Source organism: Oncorhynchus tshawytscha, linkage group LG06, assembly GCF_018296145.1.
Source record: "Oncorhynchus tshawytscha isolate Ot180627B linkage group LG06, Otsh_v2.0, whole genome shotgun sequence".
In the NCBI taxonomy this organism is placed as follows: Eukaryota; Metazoa; Chordata; class Actinopteri; order Salmoniformes; family Salmonidae; genus Oncorhynchus; species Oncorhynchus tshawytscha.
In genome coordinates, this window is record NC_056434.1 from 54,495,478 (window position 1) to 54,510,282 (window position 14,805).

At 41.6% G+C, this 14,805-nt stretch overlaps 1 protein-coding gene across 14 annotated transcripts in view; it reads left to right on the forward strand.

Moving 5' to 3' along the window:
* Positions 1-14,805, forward strand: part of LOC112232337 (pleckstrin homology domain-containing family A member 5) — a 111,791-nt gene that overhangs the window by 79,430 nt on the left and 17,556 nt on the right. For 13 of the 14 annotated variants that reach the window (XM_042323408.1, XM_042323413.1, XM_042323409.1 and 10 more), the window contains 7 exons: positions 931-993; positions 3,229-3,309; positions 3,750-3,887; positions 4,000-4,101; positions 4,812-4,967; positions 9,350-9,467; positions 9,696-9,814. In XM_042323408.1, the coding sequence (XP_042179342.1) occupies positions 931-993; positions 3,229-3,309; positions 3,750-3,887; positions 4,000-4,101; positions 4,812-4,967; positions 9,350-9,467; positions 9,696-9,814 (777 nt within the window). The remainder of the gene's footprint in view (positions 1-930; positions 994-3,228; positions 3,310-3,749; positions 3,888-3,999; positions 4,102-4,811; positions 4,968-9,349; positions 9,468-9,695; positions 9,815-14,805) is intronic. The other variant, XM_042323412.1, reaches the window with a different exon arrangement.

Below are 14,805 nucleotides of genomic sequence, written 5' to 3' on the forward strand. Positions count from 1 at the left end.
AAGATATCAGTTTTGCATGGGCTGCGTCTCAATCCCTCGCATCTGCCTATGTTAAATACTGTGTTAAAAAACTAAAATATTTCCAGATCTTTCTTATATGTCCTAGATATAGCACAGACACGTCCAAACCTTTTTCTTTATTTGTATTTTTTTACTGTCTTTTTTTGTCATTTGTGAATGGTTTATTCAATTCATTTTTATGGGCTTTAGTTGTAATGGCCAAATTCAGTATTTTATCAAATCATTTGCCATATTTTTTTGGGATACTTTAGGAGGTGTCCTAAAATTCCAAATCAAATAGCTAAATGATCCATGGTATGGCCTTCTTAAAACAATTGCATATGTCAGCTTAGAACCCCCCTCCCTCATAACAGCTTGGACTTTAAAGAAATAAGCGGTTACACTTTGGCAAACCAAGTAGCAGGCCTGCCATTGTTTTTGGAATTGCAGACTGACCTTTTACAGTATGATGGCAGTTGGACAACAACGACCAAAAAATAGTTGGTACCCTTACAGTCTGACAATGCAGTTGAGTAAGCACATAGTTGTACCTGCCTTCTCATTGGGATGCCCTCTATAACCACTATATTCTGCAGAGGAAGACAAATCCCTCTGGGTGTTGAATGCACCAGAAGTCTCAGAATAGACAGGCTGCTTAGACTAGACTGCCTGTTGTCCTGGTAGCTATCTGTCTTATGTTTGGTGGTTTTGTAGATGTAGATGTATCTGGTTCAATGAGAAATGACAAACCATTAGCACAATTGAATTCAATCAACTTTACCAATCCCAGAGGTGCAATTATTTCTGGCAGGCATAGGATACAGATTGAAAGACAATAACATACACTTAGTTAATACAACAGGTCAAAATATGACCTTATGAAGCTGCATTAGTTCTGATTCTACTGTAACAGCATGTCCTTCTCTACAGATGAGCCCAGAGGAATACAGGGAACACTCCTGCATGTGCAGGCCGCAGGAAGTCGACATTGATGTAAGTCCAACACACTCAAGTATGGCTACTGTGACAGATTTTTCTATGGGAAATACTGTGGACTGTCTTGGGTATGACAGTCTTAGGTATGGTGTAAGCAAAAAAAATATGGATCTTCTATAAACTGAACTATATAATGTACACCATGTACAGCCTGTTCTGACCTTTGCCCTGTGTTGTGTTGACTCTGGAAATATCTGCAAAGATATACACAATATATACAAAAGTATGTGGACATCCCTTCAAATAAGTGGATTTGGCTATTTCAGCCACACCCATTGCAGACAGGTGTATAACATCAACACATGCAAACTCCATTGGCAGTAGAATGGCCTTACTGAAGTGCTCAGTTACTTTCAACGTGGCACCGTCATAGAATGCAACCTTTCCAACAAATCAGTTCGTCAAATTTCTGCCCTGCTGTTATTTGAAGTAGAATCGTCTAGAAGCAACAACGGCTCTACCGCGAAGTGGTAGGCAACACAAGCTCACAGTAGGGGAACGCCGAGTTTTGAAGCGTGTAAAAATCATCTGTCCTCGGTTGCAACGCTCACTACCGAGTTCCAAACTGCCTCTGGAAGCAACTTCAGCACAATAACTGTTTGTCGGGAGCTTCATGAAATGGGTTTCCATGGCCGAGCAGGCGCACACAAGCCTAAGATGGGGTGGCAGGTTGCCTAGTGGTTAGAGCATTGGACTAGTAACTGAAAGGTTGCAAGATCGAATTCCAGAGCTGACGAGGTAAAAATCTGTCGTTTGGCCCCTGAATAAGGCAGTTAACCCACTGTTTCTAGGCCGTCATTGGAAATAATAATTTGTTCTTAACTGACTTGCCTAGTTAAATAGAAGTAAATTTAAAAAAATTAAAAGATCATCATGGGAAATGCCAATTGTCAGCTGGAGTGGTGTAAAGCTCACCGTCATTGGACTCTGGAGCAGTGGAAACGCATCCTCTAGAGTGATGAATCACTCTTTACCATCTGGCAGTCCAACTGACAAATCTGGGTTTGGCTCTTGCCAGGATAATGCTACCTGCCCCAATGCATAGTGCCAACTGTAAAGTTTGGTGGAGGAGGAATAATGGCCTGGGCCTGTTTTTCATGGTTCGGACTAGGCCCCTTGTGAAGGGAAATCTTAACGCTACAGCATACAATGACATTCTAGACAATTCTGTGCTTCAAACTTTGTGGCAACAGTTTGGGCATGGCCCTTTCCAGTTTCAGCATGACAATGCCCCCGTGCACAAAGCGAGGTCCATACAGAAATGGTTTGTCGAGATCGGTGTGGAAGAATTTGGCCTGCACAGAGCCCGGACCTCAGCCCAATCGTACACCTTTGGGATGAATTTGAACGCCAACTGCGAGCCAGACCTAATCGCCCAACATTAGTGCCCGACCGCACTAATACTCTTGTGGCTGAATGGAAGCAAGTCCCCGCAGCAAGGTTCCAAAATCTAGTAGAGCCTTCCCAGAAGAGTGGAGGCTGTTACAGCAGCAAAGGGGGGGACCGACTCCATATTAATGCCAATGATTTTGGAATGAGATGTTCGACGAGCAGGTCTCCACATTACTTTTTTCATAGAGTGTACAGTTTCTGATCTGATTGTTTCTGTTCTCCGCCAAATCCATCCAAAAAAACATCAAAATCAGTCAATTTAAGCTAAAGATATCAGTTTTGCATGGGCTGCGTCTCAATCCCTCGCATCTGCCTAAATACTGTGTTTAAAAAAAAACATATTTCCAGAGCTTTCTTATATGTTCTAGATATAGCACAGATACCTCCAAACCTTTTTCCTTATTTTTTTATTTTTTTGTTGTTGTTATTTGTGAATGGTTTATTCCATTAATTTTTATGGCTTTAGTGGTAATGGCCAAATTCAGTATTTTATCAAATCATTTGCTGTATATACTTTAGGAGGTGTCCTAAAATTCCAAATCAAATAGCTAAATGATCCATGGTATGACCTTCTTAAAAGCATATGTCAGCTACAACCCCCCTCCCTCATAACGGCTTAGACTTTAAAGAAATAAGCGGTTACACTTGGCAAACCAAGTAGCAGGGCTGCCATTGTTTGTGGAATTGCAGACTGACCTTTTAAAGTATGATGGCAGTTGGACCAACAGTGGCAGTGGCAGTTGGACCACCAGACATAGTTGGTGCCGGTTGCAGTTGAGTAAGCACATAGTTGTGCCAGTGTTTAGTATCTGATCTGATTGTTTCTGTTCTCCTCCTCAGGCCAAGCTGAGCAGGTTGTGGAAACAGGACAAGGTTGTCCGGACGCAGGAGGACAAGCTACAGCAGCTACACAGAGAGAAGGTAATGAATCTGTCTACAATACACCCTGCTGATGTGCTGTCTCCTCACCACTTACTTAACAAAGCCTAACACATGGAGTGGACCCAATATAGATGTGTCCTGATGCTTTATGGCCCTGTAAAATCCACGCTGCGGATGGAATCACAGAATCCAGACATTGAAATGGAATTCAACAATATTTAAAAATGTATTGGACTTAGTAGGAAATCAACTAAATATATTGAACTGATTAGAAAATGAAAATTAATTTTCCCAAGTTAATCATAAGACATGAACAAAATGCATCAGTGATTCGTATTTTCCCGCAACTTTCTGAAGCGGCATTGGAATGCAGGAATGCCTTTACGTAGCCGTTAGCAATTATGCTAATGATAACCTTCTTCTGGTAGAGATGGAAAGGCTTTGTGTGTTGTTGTCTCTAATGGTGGTCCCCTCCACAGCATACCCTGGAGATGGCCCTGCTGTCGGCCAGTCAGGAGATAGAGATGAGCTTTGAAAACCCAGCCACTGTACATGGTGTCATCCAGCAGAATGAAGTGCTACAGAGTACCTGTAGAGAGCTATTCAGAGTTAACACTGTGAGTATATGTATACACTACATGCAGATACACATACACACAAACACTGCATGCCTGAGAGAAGATGCTGTATGATTTGAAGCAATGTCATTGCCTCTCTTCCTCTCCCCAGGAGTTGGAGCGGTCATGGAGGAAGTATGAGAAGATGGAGAGAGATGTTTCATTGGCCAAGAACAACCTGCGGGAGCAACTAGAGGCACTGGGAAGCCCTCAGGTACACAACAACAACCACCATTAACCCCTGCATTACTCTGCCTTACTCTTACTCAACTAGAGGCACTGGGAAGCCCTCAGGTACACAACAACAACCACCATTAACCCCTGCATTACTCTGCCTTACTCTTTGGGAGAATGTAGATTATGAAGAGTAGGGGTCCCAGCACAGAGCCCTGGGGCACACCCTGTGTGACTTTGAGAGTCTCGGAGGGGTACCTATTGAGAGTGATGAATAGTTTCTTATTTAGTGAGGTAGGATCGGATGCGTCCCGCCGTGCATCCATCCATCCATTCATTCCTCTCAATCTCTCACTCCCTCTCAATTTCTCCCCCATCCTGTAGCTGTTAGAGGTGTAATAACAAATAAATCTGTAAATCAGAGCCCAGCCCAGTCAGAGCCCAGATTAATTAATACAGCCGTAGTGCACTTCATAGACACACACAGGCATGTCATCAGCAGGGAGTGGCTGATTATCTGCTCCTCTCTTTTCTTATCCCTCAGCCACAAGGCTAATACAATGTCTCACTTGTATAAGAGCATTGTCAGCCTTACTCTCTCCCTCTCTCATTAACTTTTATCATCTCCTATTTTTTTTTCAAACTATATTTATCTTTCTGTTCAACTGTTATAGTTATGTTATAGTCTGTGTGTGTGTGTGTGTTCAGACAGAGCCACTCTTTTTACATGTATCTTTCTCTCTCTGTCAGACGGGGCCCCCCAGCCAGCAGCATGTCCACATCCAGAAGGAGCTGTGGAGGATCCAGGACGTGATGGAAGCCCTCAGCAAGAACAAGGCCCAGAGGAGCTCAGACACACAGGGATACTATGGCTCCACGCCTATCTCCAACAAACAGAAGAGTGAAGTGAGGAACACACATGTACTGTGTGTACAAAACATGAAAAACACCTGCTCTTTTGATGTTACCTGATAATTCTTAGGGCTAGGCGTCCTGCCAGCGGCACATTTGTCGACAACTTCCGGTGAAATAGGAGGGCGCGCAATTCAATAATAATAAAAATGATGGATATTAATCATCTAGGTACATACAAGTGTCTTATATCAGTTAACATCTCTAGGGTATGTGGGACACTAGCGTCCCACCTGGCCAACATCCAGTGAGATTGCAGAGCGCCAAATTCAAATACAGAAATATTCATTATAAAAATTCAGAAAAGATACTACTATTTTACATGGGTTTAAAGATTAACTTCTTGTGAATCCAACCACGGTGTCAGATTTCAAAAATGCTTTACGGCGAAACAATTATTTGAGAACATAGCCCAGCAGACAAATCATTACAAACAGTAACCAGCCAAGTAGAAGAGTTACACAATTCAGAAATTGAGATCAAATGAATCACTTACCTTTGATGATCTTCATATGGTTGCACTCAGAAGGCATTCATTTATTCAATAAATGTTCCTTTTGTTCGATAAAGTCTCTCTTTATATCCGAAAACCTCAATTTTGTACGCACGTTTTCTTCAGTCCACAGGCTCAAACGCAGTCTCAACAGGCAGACAAAAAAATCCAAATTGTATCCGTAAAGTTCATAGAAACATGACAAACGATGTTTTTAGCCTAAATAATCAATAATATTTCAACCGGACAATAACGTGGTCAATATAAAAGGTAAACAAGAAAAGCACTCAGTCGCGCGCATAAAAAAGCTCTGTGACACGGCAGGGTCCACTCATTCAGACTGCTCTTATTCCCTCATTTTTCAGAATACAAGCCTGAAACAATTTGAGTCCTAAGTAATGGCATTGAATAAAAAACAAAAAAATCAAATAATCCTACTTCCTGAATGGTTTTTCCTAGGTTTTCGCCTGCCAAATCAGTTCTGTTATACTCACAGACATTATTTTAACAGTTTGGGAAACTTTAGAGTGTTTTCTATCCAAATATACTAATTATATGCATATCCTATCTTCTGGGCCTGAGTAGAAGGCAGTTTAATTTGGGCACACTTTTCATCCAAAATTCCAAATGCTGCCCCCTACCCTAGAGAAGTTAAAAGCATAAATTATTGTTAATCTAACTGCATTGTCCTATTTACAATAGGCTTTACAGCGAAAGCAGCGAAAAGCATGAAACCTTGAAAAAAGACTGTTGACATCTAGTAGAAGCCATAGGAATTGCAATCTGGGAGCTGGAATTGCTTTTCAATGAAGCTTTAACCAAGTTTAATCATCCCCAAAGGTTCTGTACAGCTGTGACCAGACAGCAAAACATTTAAGACATCACAATTTAAGACACTCCTCTTTCTCTCCAATCCTTAGATTTTATGGCTCTACAGGAAGCCAATAAAGAGGGTAACATGATTCCAAACATTTATTACTCTCTTAAGAGAATCTGTCCTCACCTTCTGACCTTAACCCTCTTTCATCTAATACACAATGTCTATCTGTCTTCCCTATATCAACCCCTCACTCTCCTCTCCTCCATCAAATACATTCCAAGGCCTTCGGTCTTTCTTCAGAGAAGCATTAACTTCAAACATAACACCAAGTCTCTTTCATTTCCCAGCATTCATTGAATATCTCAATGTTCAAATTTTTGCCGATTCCAATAAATTGGATGAGGCATGGGATGTGTATTTGTGCCATTCAGAGGGTGAATAGGCAAGACAATTATTTAGAGCCTTTGAACGGGGTATGGTGGTAGGTGCCAGGCACACCGGTTTGAGTGTGTCAAGAACTGCAACGCTGCTGGGTTTTTCACGCTCAACAGTCTCCCGTGTGTATAAAGAATGGTCCACCACCCAAATTACATCCAGCCAACTTGACACAACTGTGGGACGCAATGAAGTCAACATCTCTGTGGAATGCTTTCAACACTTTGTAGAGCAGGGATCATCAACTAGATTCAGCCACGAGACAATTATTTTTTTGAACTGCTGGTCGGAGGGCCGGAACATAATTACAAATAATTTGTAGACTGCAAAATGACCACAAGAAGCCCAAACAGATATAATATTTGACTAAAACATAATATTTTCTAACCTTGCTTACATTTGTATATGATCACCTGTCTCTCTATTATACATGGAAATACTTGGGAACAGATTTCCCAAATTAAAATCACTTGGAGCTGATTTCCTGGTGTTTTTACAGTTTAGGTCCAACAATGAAAATTGAACCAACAAAATAAAAGCATCCGGTGGGATGCTCGTGGGCCGCCAGTTGGGGAACCCTGTTGTGGAGTCCACGCCCCGACGAATTGAGGCTGTTCTGAGAGCAAAAGGGGTGCAATTCAATAATAGGAAGGTGTTCTGAATGTTTTGTCCACTAGACTGCCTGTATGTACAGTATCTAGTTATGAGAGGCTTTACTCAGGAGGCTCTATCCTTTCTCTCTTGATGCCATAGATGGTTGGAATTCCTCTGAGTGGGCTGTCATGTGCAGTGTTAGATGTGTAACTCAGTGACCTTATCCCTGGGTGACTCTTTATAACGAGATCCGAAGTCCTGTCCAAACCAGCAACTCTACCATAAAGGCCTGATTGGCAGTGTTGCAGATATGGTTGTTCTTCTGGATGTTCTCCCATTTCCACAGAGGAACTCAAGAACTCTGTCAGAGTGACCATTGGGTTCTTGGCCATCTCCCGGCCATGGTCCTTCTCCCCCTATTGCTCAGTTTTTCCGGCGGCCAGCTCTAGGAAGGGTCTTCGTGGTTCCAAACTTCTTCTTCCACTGTTTTCTTGGGGACCATCAATGCTGCAGACATTTTTTTGTACCCTTCTCGGGATCTGTGCCTTGACACAATACTGTCTCGGAGCTCTACGGACAATTCCTTTGACCTCATGGCTTGGTTTTTGCTCTGACATGCTCTGTCAACTGTGGGACCTTATTTAGACAGTTGTGTGCCTTTCCAACTCATGTCCAATCAATTGAATGTACTACAGGTGGACTCCAAACAAGTTGTAGAAACATCTTAAGGATGATCAATGGAAACAGGATGCACCTGAGCTCAATTTCGAGTTTCATAGCAAAGGGTCTGAAAACGTATGTAAATAAGGTATTTCAAAAAACATTTCTACTTTGTCATGAAGAGGTGTAGAATGATGAGGACATAATGTGGAAAAGGGGAAGGGGTCTGAATACACTGTTTGTGTATTTATATAATTTTAATCGATGTTGCTGAGTGCTGCCATGTTGAACAGCTCTCTCTTGTGAACAAGATATCTCAAACCGGTTTGAGTCCAGCCTGTCAGCTTCTGACACCGATGTGTTGTGGAAGTCCCGTGGGAGTGAAAAAGTTAGTCCTGTCACAGGTTTTTGTTCATGTGTATGATGTGTACCTGTCATAACAATAACAAAATTGATCACACAAAAATTAGTACATCCTGTATAAATAAAGGTTAAATAACATCTCCAGGAGGAGGAGTTGGAAGTGGAGAACCTCTCAGCTCCCCTGTGGCCACCCTTACCCCAGGCCTACGAGCCGAACCAGCCCAACCTCCCTGCCATACCCCCCCTGTCCTCTCCGGTTACCACCATCTGGCAACCGCCACAGCCACCACATCGGGGTCCCGAGGATAGGGACCGGAAAGCCGGCCAGAGGAACAGAACACACAGCGTAAGCTGTTGATCGCTGACCTATGTCATTACCCCTGCGGTGCTGTCATCACGCATGATCACATTGATCCCGCTCTTGTTTTTTTTAGTATCTTTTTGGTGCTTATTTTTTGATCATTTTCAATTTTTCCTCATCATAAGGACCAATATGTTTATGATGTTCCTTCATCCGCTTGCTTTGTGAATCATCCAGATGTCCCTTCTTTCCATTTCATTATTAAAATATTATTTTGGTGGACGTATTATTATTTTGGGATTCTTTTGAGTTTTCCCTCAAACCTTACTTGTCATAAATGTGGATGTATTTTTTGGTTATTTTTATTTTCTTTGTGAATCATTCACATGTATTTGTTTTATTTTGTTAATTAGTTTGTCATTTTGGAGGTTATTTCAGTTAACTACACTGATTTTGTTTATATTGTTTGGTTGGTTGGTTTGTTGTCCTATAATTTCTCATTTTGAGATTCGTGATTTATGAACACTTTATTGTCCATATTTTTTGCAGATCATGGAAATATATCATTTCGATTTGAGCTTGTCAGCATGTCTTTATTGTGAATAAATCATTTCTTCACCCATCTCTTCTGATGTCAGTGCGTGTACTGATCTTTCACCTGTCATGTATCTTTGTGTAGTAACTGATCTCTCTCTCATGTCCCCCTGTAGGGTCCAGACTACAGGCTGTATAAGAGTGAACCAGAGCTCACCACTGTAGCTGAGGTGGATGAGACCAATGGCGAGGACAGATCTGAACAGTCTGACAGAGACCCCTCTGACACCAAAGGTACACAGTAGAAAACACTCCCAAATGGAATGAAAACGGGAGGGACTATTTTACCTTGTCCAAATAGATTTTTAAAAATTACCGGGTGCCCTAATGAAAACGACCCTGGATAGAGGTGCTACTCTGTTAGCTGCATTACTAAACTATTAGCAGAACTAGCTTCACCTTTCAGAAGCTGTATGAGTGCAGATGTGTTAGATAACTTTAATATTTATGTTCTCCCTCCAGGATTGTCATACCCCGTTGGCATCATTCCCCCCAGAACCAAATCTCCCATAATACCAGAGTCTTCCACCATCGCCCCCTGTGTTACCCTGAGGAAGGGCAGGAGGCCAGACCCACACATGGTGAGTGCCAGTGTGTGTGTGTGTGTGTGTGTGGCATGATCAGTGTAGTTACCGAAAGGAAGGTCAGGAGGCCAGACCCACGCATGGCGAGTGTGTCTGAGATGTATGGACATAATCAATATAGTTAAGGAGTTGGATATTAGATCATATCTAAGTAGAATTGAAGTGAAATCGGTTAAGTGGGTGATATTAGGCTAAGCGTTGAGGTTAGGCGTACAGTGGGGCAAAAAAGTATTTAGTCAGCCACCAATTATGCAAGTTCTTCCACTTAAAAAGATGAGAGAGGCTTGGCTTTTTTCATCATAGGTACACTTCAACTATGACAGACAAAATGAGAAAAAAAATCCTGAAAATCACATTGTAGGATTTTTAATTAATTTATTTGCAAATAATGGTGGAAAATAAGTATTTGGTCACCTACAAACAAGCAAGATTTCTGGCTCTGACAGACCTGTAACTTCTTCTTTAAGAGGCTCCTCTGTCCTCCACTCGTTACCTGTATTAATGGCACCTGTTTGAACTTGTTATCAGTATAAAAGACACCTGTTCACAACCTCAAACAGTCACACTCCAAACTGCACTATGGCCAAGACCAAAGAGCTGTCAAAGGACACCAGAAACAAAATTGTAGACCTGCACCAGGCTGGGAAGACTGAATCTGCAATAGGTAAGCAGCTTGGTTTGGAGAAATCAACTGTGGGAGCAATTATTAGGAAATGGAAGACATACAAGACCACTGATAATCTCCCTCGATCTGGGACTCCACGCAAGAGCTCACCCCGTGGGGTCAAAATTATCACAAGAACGGTGAGCAAAAATCCCAGAACCACACGGGGGGACCTAGTGAATGACCTGCAGAGAGCTGGGACCAAAGTAACAAAGCCTACCATCAGTAACACACTACGCCGCCAGGGACTCGAATCCTGCAGTGCCAGACGTGTCCCCCTGCTTAAGCCAGTACATGTCCAGGCCCGTCTGAAGTTTGCTAGAGAGCATTTGGATGATCCAGAAGAAGATTGGGAGAATGTCATATGGTCAGATGAAACCAAAATATAACTTTTTGGTAAAAACTCAACTCGTCGTGTTTGGAGGACAAAGAATGCTGAGTTGCATCCAAAGAACACCATACCTACTGTGAAGCATGGGGGTGGAAACATCATGCTTTGGGGCTGTTTTTCTGCAAAGGGACCAGGATGACTGATCCGTGTAAAGGAAAGGATGAATGGGGCCATGTATCGTGAGATTTTGAGTGAAAACCTCCTTCCATCAGCAAGGGCACTGAAGATGAAACGTGGCTGGGTCTTTCAGCATCACAATGATCCCAAACACACCGCCCGGGCAACGAAGGAGTGGCTTCGTAAGAAGCATTTCAAGGTCCTGGAGTGGCCTAGCCAGTTTCCAGATATCAACCCCATAGAAAATCTTTGGAGGGAGTTGAAAGTCCGTGTTGCCCAGCAACAGCCCCAAAACATCACTGCTCTAGAGGAGATCTGCATGGAGGTATGGGCCAAAATACCAGCAACAGTGTGTGAAAACCTTGTGAAGACTTACAGAAAATGTTTGACCTCTGTCACTGCCAACAAAGGGTATATAACAAAGTATTGAGATACACTTTTGTTATTGACCAAAAACGTATTTTCCACCATAATTTGCAAATAAATTCATTAAAAATCCTACAATGTGATTTTCTGGATTTTTTTCCTCATTTTGTTTGTCATAGTTGAAGTGTACCTATGATTAAAATTACAGGCCTCTCTCATCTTTTTACGCGGGAGAACTTGCACAATTGGTGGCTGACTAAATACTTTTTTACCCCACTGCAGGTTTAACAATCCACAACCATTCAATATCTTGCTTAACCCACAAATGAAAGATAACATTTAAATGATGCATGCATCATTCGCTTTCCCGGTGTGCCACTGGAACATTTACCTGAATATCAAGCCCCGCAGTGGCATGTTAATTTAAATGGTGGCTAGTCATTATGGTTCTGCTTAGAAAGCAGGTTGTAACAATAGTAAATGTAATAACTCTGGTAAAAGTAATAACTTTTCTATTGCTAATGTAATAAACCTAGTGAATGTAATAACTTGCCGGTAAACATTATAAAATGTTGAACGTTACACAACTTATTACATTTAGCAGAAAAAGTTATTATTATTACATTTACCGGTGGTTATTACATTAACTGGTTAGTAACAACTTTTTTAAATAAATGATGTAATAACTTCAACCAATCATCTAAGAACATGTTTTTACGTACTGCTTCCCTCAATTTGATGCACATACCAACGCCCACTGACAATTACAACACAAACAAACTCATGCACATACTACAGGAATACTCATACATAGAGACACTCACAAGCTAACATTGAAATGTACATACATGCACAGTCACACACACACACACACACACACACACACACACATAGCTTATTATAATGTTATCCGTTGGTTATTACATTATCAGTTCAGTAGCAACTTTCGTGATGAATAACATAATAACTTCAACCGATCATGCAATAACATACCAAAATCAATGTCTTCATGTATTATTTTCTTTTGATGGACATAGTAGTAGTAGTCCCAAAAAATGCAAAAATCATCAATCTGGCACTCCTGGAAAGTTCAAGCCAAACGCTCAAAGTTTTTGAATAATTTCAAATCTGGATGGCAACAGGGAAATTGGTGTCAAATTAACATGTTGTGTAAACTTGCCTGAAACCTGAAGACTTGCATTAGCTCTGCAAGCTTATACCTTGGCATAAGCCCAGCAGAGGCAATTCAAGTATTTTGCTGTACAGAACTAACCCAGTTAGTAACACCAGCAACGTTCCAACTCAATCCAACCAGGTATTTCTACTATAAATGAACTTCTAATACTGTAATAAAATCAGGGCTTTTGTTTTGAAGATTACATATGATTGATGTTTAAGGTGGTATGAATGATATGATGAATGGTACTGGAACATTCATTAATAATTTCATAAAAGTGCTGCAAAAAAACACATACTGTTATATACCCACACGTACACACTCAACATGTATTACAAACACACGCATGCACTCACAGGAACCCATAGGCATGTGACAAAATTACACACACATACAGTACCACTTGAAAGTTTGGACACACCTACTCATTCAAGGGTTTCTTTATTTCTACTATTTTCTACATTGTAGAATAGTGAAGACATCAACACTATGAAATAACACACATGGAATCATGTAGTAACCAAAAAATAGTTAAATCAAAATATATTTTAGATTTTAGGGTCTTCAAAGTAGCCACCCTTTGCCATGATGACAGCTTTGCACACTCTTGGCATTCTCTCAACCAGCTTCATAAGATAGTCAGCTGGAATGCATTTCAAATTGACAGGTGTGAATTTGTGGAAATTCTTTTGTTCTTAATGCATTTGAGCCAATTAGTTGTGTTGTGACAAGTTAGGATTGGTATACAGAATTTGGTAAAATACCAAGTCCATATTATGGCAAGAACAGCTCAAATAAGCAAAGAGAAACGACAGTCCATTATTACTTTAAGACATGAAGGTCAGTCACTCCGGAAAATGTCTTTAAGTGCTGTCGCAAAAACCATCAAGCACTATGATGAAACTGGCTCTCATGAGGACAGCCACAGGAAAGGAAGACCCAGAATTTCCTCTGCTGCAGAGGATAAGTTAGAGTTACCAGCCTCAGATATTGCAGCCCAAAGTAACAGACACATCTCAACGTCAACTGTTTATTTTTTATTTTATTTTTATTTCACCTTTATTTAACAAGGTAGGCTAGTTGAGAACAAGTTCTCATTTGCAACTGCGACCTGGCCAAGATAAAGCATAGCAGTGTGAACAGACAACACAGAGTTACACATGGAGTAAACAATTAACAAGTCAATAACACAGTAGAAAAAAAAGAGTGTATATACATTGTGTGCAAAACGCATGAGGAGGTAGGCGAATAATTACAATTTTGCAGATTAACACTGGAGTGATAAATGATCAGATGGTCATGTACAGGTAGAGATATTGGTGTGCAAAAGAGCAGAAAAGTAAATAAATAAAAACAGTATGGGGATGAGGTAGGTAAAAATGGGTGGGCTATTTACCGATAGACTATGTACAGCTGCAGCGATCGGTTAACTGCTCAGACAGCAGATGTTTGAAGTTGGTGAGGGAGATAAAAGTCTCCAACTTCAGCGATTTTTGCAATTCGTTCCAGTCACAGGCAGCAGAGAACTGGAACGAAAGGCGGCCAAATGAGGTGTTGGCTTTAGGGATGATCAGTGAGATACACCTGCTGGAGTGCGTGCTACGGATGGGTGTTGCCATCGTGACCAGTGAACTGAGATAAGGCGGAGCTTTACCTAGCATGGACTTGTAGATGATCTGGAGCCAGTGGGTCTGGCGACGAATATGTAGCGAGGGCCAGCCGACTAGAGCATACAAGTCGCAGTGGTGGGTGGTATAAGGTGCTTTAGTGACAAAACGGATGGCACTGTGATAAACTGCATCCAGTTTGCTGAGTAGAGTGTTGGAAGCAATTTTGTAGATGACATCGCCGAAGTCGAGGATCGGTAGGATAGTCAGTTTTACTAGGGTAAGTTTGGCGGCGTGAGTGAAGGAGGCTTTGTTGCGGAATAGAAAGCCGATTCTTGATTTGATTTTCGATTGGAGATGTTTGATATGAGTCTGGAAGGAGAGTTTACAATCTAGCCAGACACCTAGGTACTTATAGATGTCCACATATTCAAGGTCGGAACCATCCAGGGTGGTGATGCTGGTCAGGCGTGCGGGTGCAGGCAGCGAACGGTTGAAAAGCATGCATTTGGTTTTACTAGCGTTTAAGAGCAGTTGGAGGCCACGGAAGGAGTGTTGTATGGCATTGAAGCTCGTTTGGAGGTTAGATAGCACAGTGTCCAAGGACGGGCCGGAAGTATATAGAATGGTGTCGTCTGCGTAGAGGTGGATCAGGGAATCGCCCGC